The sequence below is a fragment of the Triticum aestivum genome, chromosome 5A (assembly GCF_018294505.1).
Source record: "Triticum aestivum cultivar Chinese Spring chromosome 5A, IWGSC CS RefSeq v2.1, whole genome shotgun sequence".
NCBI classification, from domain to species: domain Eukaryota; kingdom Viridiplantae; phylum Streptophyta; class Magnoliopsida; order Poales; family Poaceae; genus Triticum; species Triticum aestivum.
The window spans coordinates 618,740,794-618,747,331 of NC_057806.1; the positions used below are offsets into that span (position 1 = coordinate 618,740,794).

Sequence of the window (6,538 nt, forward strand, 5' to 3'; positions counted from 1 at the left end):
AGGTCCCTAGCGGTAGGGTTGCATGCCTTACCGTCAAAAAATCCTAAGTATTGAACACAATGCGTGCTCGTGCATACCGCCAAGTACCTTGACGCCAGGGTTGTGTAGACTACCGCCACCGCCATAGGCTCTGGCGGTAGCAAAAGGGCCAGATCTCGAAAAAATTTCAAACTATGATCAAATCTTAAATAAGTTTCAGAAAAGGGTCAAAACACGAAAATTTGCCTTGAAATGGTGGATCTAGCCGTTGGAGGCCGCTGTTACTGATAGCCGCAGCGCGCAGCCGACCCAAGCACGTGATGGCACCGGCCTGCTGCCACCGCCGAAGAGGAAGTACCACGGCATGAGGGTGTGGGTTCCGGAAATAAAGGACCGGGACACCAACCACCACTAAATGGATTGGATCAACTTTATACTATACCTTAATTTCAGTAGTACTCCGTATGATGTATTGTAAAAAAATCTCCCAAAGAATCCTAGGATGATGTTGATCTTTCTTTCACGTGTTGATTTTATTGTGACCGCAGCAAAAACAACCAATAATATTACAAATGTGGAACACGACACTGACTCCATATTCCTCCTCAGTCCTCACCGGTGCCCAGATGAACCCTCAAAAAATAGGAAATGCAAATACAACCACCCAAGAAACACAATCTCCAACCAACTAGTGCTTCAGACAAGGCCGAGAGCCCGAGACCTCACACGGTGGACACGACGAAGATCACAGCAGCCGAGAGCGCGAGCACCAGACCCGCCATGCCATGTAACGACGACCCGCCACTCCCCTGCAAGTACGCCGTCGGTGTCGTCTTCGATCCCGAGCCAGCGCCCGGAGCACTGCCGCCTCCAGCTGCAAGCAAAAAGGACATGTCCTTCGTCAACGACCCAGGGAACAGAGTCGCAAAAAAGAAAAACAGCGAGCAGCAGGACTTGGTCGGCGCTGTGTCGTTGCCGCTGATGTAGTTCATGCACGGGTACAGGCCGACCAGCGCCGTCGTGCAACCGGACTGCGCCGACGCCGACGACACCAGCAGTGTCAGTGCCACCGCCGCGGCCAGGAGGACGCTGCTGCTGCTGGACATGGCTGCCACCGCTCTTGCTCTCGCCGCCATTGATGCACGTTTCTTCCCCTTGGCTTGCTAGTGAAAGCAAGACGCTTTTTCTTGGGTTGGGGATGCTTGGAGCTAGATGCTGCTTGCTTACGCTGATCAGGTTGTGTGTTTGTGCTTTTGACCCTCCAGTCGTGTGACTTTATATAAACGGTTTTTGCTGGGGGGAGGTGGAATTAGTTGGGCATGTTGGTGAGCTACATGTCCCTACTTCCTACTCTTGGCACGAAATGATCTTTTTCTTTGATTTCCAGCAGTAGTCGTATATTATTTATTTCAGAATAATATTATTCATGTGGCTGCGAAAATAGTTGGTGTTAGTAGCTGAACCAGGTGTTGGTCAACGCTGTCTTAGATGATGCCAACAACTGTATTGGGTGTCACGGTATGGTTTTTGTTAGTTGTCTCTTGTAAAAATGGATCATGAAAAGGACGGTAACTTGCTTTGTCTTCCTGCATAAAAATAAACTTGCTTAGTCATCCTCAAATGCAACCAATGGATCTGATGCTTAATTGAAACTTTTAGAGGAAAGATGTTGAAATTGTGAGCACAATCAACTTCTTTTTTGATAGAGGATGTTTTTTATTAACTTAGAATGTACTAGCATCAAATGATACAAAGCAAGACGAGTGATACCTAGCTTCTGCATACTAATACGCACGCAACCAAAACTAACAGTCTGACACAAGTAAAAAATGACGTATTAAGAATAGAAAAGTCATATAGGATCGTCACTATGCCTATGTAGAAGGAGTGGTGGACTAATCCGGAGATTATTCTGCCACCTATGTTGGGTAAAACCTACCTGACCACCCGCTCCAATCGCATGCACACCGCCTTAAACAACGGTTGGTACTCCGTTAGGTTTAGTGTAGGCCAGCGTACGATCTCAATGTCTGCGAGGTGTCGACCGATTATCCGCAAGGTAAACTCTTTTCTTTTCCTTTTCCCCTTTTTTCAGTTACACACTGAATTTGGTCATTGAAAAATGCAATGTTTAGATGAAGATGCTATTGAAAAAGTTTTTAGATAACTCGCCAAAGAAGGAGGAAGAAGAAGGTGACGATGGTTTTGAGATTGGATTACCAGTGGTAATTCGAGAGGAAGAGGGAAAAAAGAAATGAATCGGTTCCCAATTCGGCTCCGTCGCATCTATCACAATCGGGCATATGGACATCTCAAGCTTTTCAGGGATTACTTTGTGGAGAATCTGGTGTATTCAGAGAACCTTTTCAGGCGGCAATTCCGGAGGCACATTGATCTATTTGTGCACATTGCACAATATGTGGAGCGGCGAGATCCTTGGTTCATTGTGCGAAGACACTACTACACATTGGAACGGCATTGACCCCGCATTACTGAACGACCAGTGGCCACACGTCATATCACTTACAGGCCTTCCTTGGCGTGTCAGTGATGAGGTATTTTGGGCTCTATTGGATATTCATCACAGACGAGTCAGCCAATGATCGTGTGTTTCGATGGCCAAAATGTGCAAATGTTTATCACTAACGGAGTTATGATCACGAAACTGCCGCTTTCATTTTCACGTCGGCCAGTGTTGTACGTGTTTTATATCTTGCCTTGCCCCACTCCATAATTCTCACTGTTGCCGCCGAGCTCCTCTCCTATTAGTTTTCTCTATATTCGGTCGCTTATCAGTGCCAATGACGCCCTCGCAGCCGCTCCCATGCCGTCCCGAGTGGCACTCTCTTGACATGTGTCGCATCGATGGTCGCATCGGCATAGCCTACATCTGGCGAAGCCTCCATTCGTCGTCTTTGGTTCCTGGCATGGCACTGTGTAGCATTGGCGCCACCATGAAGCGAAAGAAGCAGAGTGAGCACGGCACGGCGAGGGTAGAAGGTGACACAACGCAGTATATGCAAAGCTTTAAGCTTGATGGGGTGTGCCTCGTTGAAGCCCATGCTGGACCAGCTCGCCAAGAATCCTGGATGTTGCACCTCCGATGCCGCACCACCAGGCCGATCATGTACTACTCCCTCCATTTTGAACTATTTGTCGCAGGTATGGATGTATCTAGATACATCCATTTCTGCGACAAGTAATTTGAAACGGAGGTAGTACAAGACAGAGATGCGATGTAGGACCGGGCATGAGTCGAACTAAACCGGAGGAGGAATCGGGCGGGTGGGCGAGCGCTATGGACAAATCAAACGCACAAGAAAACCAGCCGATGTGGAACGCCATGTGGGCCTCCAGGGGTGTGACCGGCTTGACAAACATGCTTTAAAATACTTCCTTCGTTTCGAATTACTTGTCGCAGGTATGGATGTATCTAGAACATCTAAATACATCCATTTCTGCGACAAATAATTTGGAACGGAGGGAGTAGAATAGAACTTACCGCGCAAAAAAATAGAGTAGAACTTAATAATAGAAAGGTAGTGTGTGGCTGGGTAAAATGAAAAAAAAATGTTTAAATGGGGTAATCCCCGTAAAAATGAAAAAAAATAAAAGGTAAAACTAAAAAGTGAAATTGACTCTTCTTATTGTGTCTGCAGCAAAACAACCAATAATTACATATGTGGAATATTCTTCCTCACTTCCTCAGTACTCCCCAGTGCCCAATGCTAAACCAATAGGAAACTCAAATAATACTCCCACACAACAAACATATTTCTGAATCATCGGCCAGCAAGCGTTCCAGTCCAGTAGCCGAGACGCTCAAACGACCGACACGGCGTAGACGGCAGCGACCGCGAGCGCAAACACCAGACTCGCCGAGCCATGGAGCGACGAGCTGCTGCTCCCCTGCAGGTACGCGGACGGCGTCGTCTTCGATCCCAAGCCGGCCGGTGTCTGCACGGCCGGGACGGCTGGCGTGCTGACACTGGCACCCGGAGCACTGCCACCACCAGCTGCAAGCAAAAAAAGACGGCTCGTGTCAGCAGCCCAAGAAGCGATAACAACATTATACGTGCAGTGCAGCTCTTGAGTCTTGTAACTCGTAAAATAGTATACTGTCGAGCACTTACAGCCGTTGCACTTGCTCGCCGGCGGGGTCTGCACGTTGCAGGCGTTGGGCAACTCGAGCGCGCGGGTCTTGTTGATGGTGATGCCACCGAGCGACGACGAGTCACCGCCGAGAGCGCTGCAGAGGCACTGCGGCTGGGACTGCACGACGGAGGCGAGCTGCGAGCAGCAGGACTTGGTCGGGGCCGTGCCGCTGCCGCTGATGTAGTTCATGCACGGGTACAGGCCGATCAGCACAGACGTGCACCCGGACTGCGCGGACGCCGACGCCACCAGCAGCGCCAGTGCCACCGCCGCGGCCAGGAGGACGCTGCTGCTGCTGGACATGGCGGCCACCGCTCTCGCTCCCGCCGCCATTGATGGGTGTTTTTTCCCCTTGGTTTTGTAGCAAAAGAGAGTTGCTTTTCTTGGATCGGATGGAGGCTTGGAGCTAGCTAGTTGCTGCTTGCTTGCCTTGTGAGTGTGCTTTTGGAATTCGAGTACGCGTGTGTTATTATAGGAGTAGGTTTTGTTGGGGAAGGTGGTATTAGTTGGGTATGTTGATGAGCTGCATTTTCCTACTTCCTACTCCTGCAACGAAATGATTTCGGTTTCTCAAATCCTGGAGTTGTCATGGACTTTTAACTTGCCAAAATATATGGGTGTGGTTGCTAAAGAGGTTGGTGTTGAGCGTTGAACAAGTGATTGCCCATCTTCTGTTGTTGATTGCAAATTCGTGACGATCCTTTTGCATGGAATTGCCGCACAAGTGATTGCTTCATACTAGTAAATAATGATCGACAATCACCACATTACACATGACGATCAAATATTGCTTTGGTTTACCTTGTGATATATCTCTGTTGTTCTTGCATGGGAGATGATTTTGCTTTGTTCAAAGTGCTATTTGTAGGTAAACTATAAAAACATTGTTTGAAATTAGTGCCTTGTCATGAAGAACAACTCATATGGACAGTTTCAATGTACTTGTGTGGCTGCAGCGTGCAGCAGCGACCGGTCATCAGGACCATGCATTGTACGTTATTCGCACTAGGGCCTCCCATATGCGAGGGCCGGCCCTGGGCCTGGTGTTTACTCATAATGCTTTCTATTTCCTTCATGTTACATTATGTCGGTTGCCCAGGCGATCTACTCTATGTCCTGCTTTAAACTACCACGGGGACTGTGTCATCATGTCAACTCAATGATCAGAAAGTTTTGGTGGGGTTGCAAACAGAGAGAGCGTAAGCCCGCATGGGTGTCTTGGGAAGTGATGACAATACCGAAATACCTGAGAGGACTGGGTTTCAAAGATTTGGAGCTTTTTAACTTAGCTTTACTAGCCAGGCAGTCATGGAGGGATTTACAAGAACCGGCTTCTCTCAGTGCCAGGATTTTGAAGGCGGCTTACTTCCCTAATGGAAATATTTTTTATGTAGAACTTGGATGTAAGGGCAATATTTATCCCTACGGTGTTTTGGTGATTGATAACAATGCATTTGCGGACTAATCGTGTGTCTCGACGTTTTCAGATATTTCATGACTAGGCACAAGACGGTTAGGAGCCCCTCGAAGATTATTGAAGACGGCGTTTTTCTACGTTTCTTTTTCGGTGGATTTGAGTCGTAGGAAAGTCGTACTATTAAGAGGGGGTCCGTTTTGGAAAGGTTTGGGTGGAATCGTCTCGTACACGTTTACTCCTCATTGCACCGCCTTTCCTTTAGTACTTTGGAGCATCCTCCATTTCTTCTTGTTTGTGCAAAAAGAAGTTTTCCTATTTGTTGTTGTTCTGAGGCTTGCGGTAGTACTGCTCTTTGGAGCGGTAGTACCGCAGGCCCTTGTGGTAGTACGGCATGCCTTTGCGGTAGTACCGCAGGTGGTCATGGTAGTACCGCTCCTTGGGAGCCGTAGTACCGTGAGCCCTGGTCCGGCACAGCGCCAGTAGCGGAAGTAGGAGCGGATGCAATTTTTTACATCCGCTCCCCGCGCGGTAGTACCGCTTGCCGTCAGCGGTAGTACCGTGTCGGACTTTTGCACTATTTGGAATTCAGCGAAACTGGCCACGGACGTTTATTTGTCCACGGCCTTCCCAGGCTGGTCCAACCCTGCCTTGCGGTAGTACCACAAGGGGGTGCGATAGTACTGTGAGGCCTTGCGGTAGTACCGCTTGGCAGGCGCGGTAGTACCTCTTGTCGCGGGCTGGTTAAGTGGATAACGGTTGGATTTCTCTCTCCACTATATAATGGGTATCTTCTTATCTGAGTTGACTACCTCTTCCAACCCTAAAGTCCATTGTTGTTCCAAGCTCCATTTTCGCCCGATCTCTCTCCCTAGCCAATCAAACTTGTTGACTTTCTAGGGATTGGTTGAGAAGGCCTCGATCAACACTTCCACCAAGAGAAATTCGATTCCCCGCACTAATCCCTTGCGAATCTTGTTACTCTTGGGT

The 6,538-nt window shown here is 48.5% G+C and overlaps 2 protein-coding genes across 3 annotated transcripts; both read right to left on the reverse strand.

Annotated features, from left to right (window-relative positions):
- Positions 1 to 482: 482 nt before the first annotated feature.
- On the reverse strand, positions 483 to 1,212 carry LOC123107984 (uncharacterized). 2 transcript variants are annotated; one of them, XM_044529859.1, is made up of 2 exons: positions 934 to 1,212; positions 483 to 853 (listed from the first exon to the last, which is right to left on the reverse strand). In XM_044529859.1, the coding sequence occupies exons 1-2, from the start codon at positions 1,113 to 1,115 to the stop codon at positions 676 to 678; spliced, it is 360 nt and encodes a 119-aa protein (XP_044385794.1). In that variant the 5' UTR covers positions 1,116 to 1,212; the 3' UTR covers positions 483 to 675. The 2 variants fall into 2 exon arrangements, with proteins under 2 accessions (XP_044385794.1, XP_044385793.1); XM_044529858.1 differs by having other exon boundaries at positions 483 to 1,212.
- A 2,389-nt stretch (positions 1,213 to 3,601) lies between these two features.
- On the reverse strand, positions 3,602 to 4,563 carry LOC123107985 (non-specific lipid transfer protein GPI-anchored 5). The gene is made up of 2 exons (XM_044529860.1): positions 4,113 to 4,563; positions 3,602 to 3,995 (listed from the first exon to the last, which is right to left on the reverse strand). Exons 1-2 carry the CDS (start codon positions 4,465 to 4,467, stop codon positions 3,802 to 3,804), a joined length of 549 nt encoding a protein of 182 aa, XP_044385795.1. The 5' UTR covers positions 4,468 to 4,563; the 3' UTR covers positions 3,602 to 3,801.
- Positions 4,564 to 6,538: the final 1,975 nt, after the last annotated feature.

Bases quoted from the DNA above. Each gene is read 5' to 3' on its own strand.
- LOC123107984 (XM_044529858.1), bottom strand. From the start codon at position 1,115: ATGGCGGCGAGAGCAAGAGCGGTGGCAGCCATGTCCAGCAGCAGCAGC.
- LOC123107985 (XM_044529860.1), bottom strand. From the start codon at position 4,467: ATGGCGGCGGGAGCGAGAGCGGTGGCCGCCATGTCCAGCAGCAGCAGC. The intron at 3,996-4,112 runs GTAAGTGCTCGA...TTTTGCTTGCAG, and splicing joins GGCGAGCAAGTGCAACGGCT to CTGGTGGTGGCAGTGCTCCG.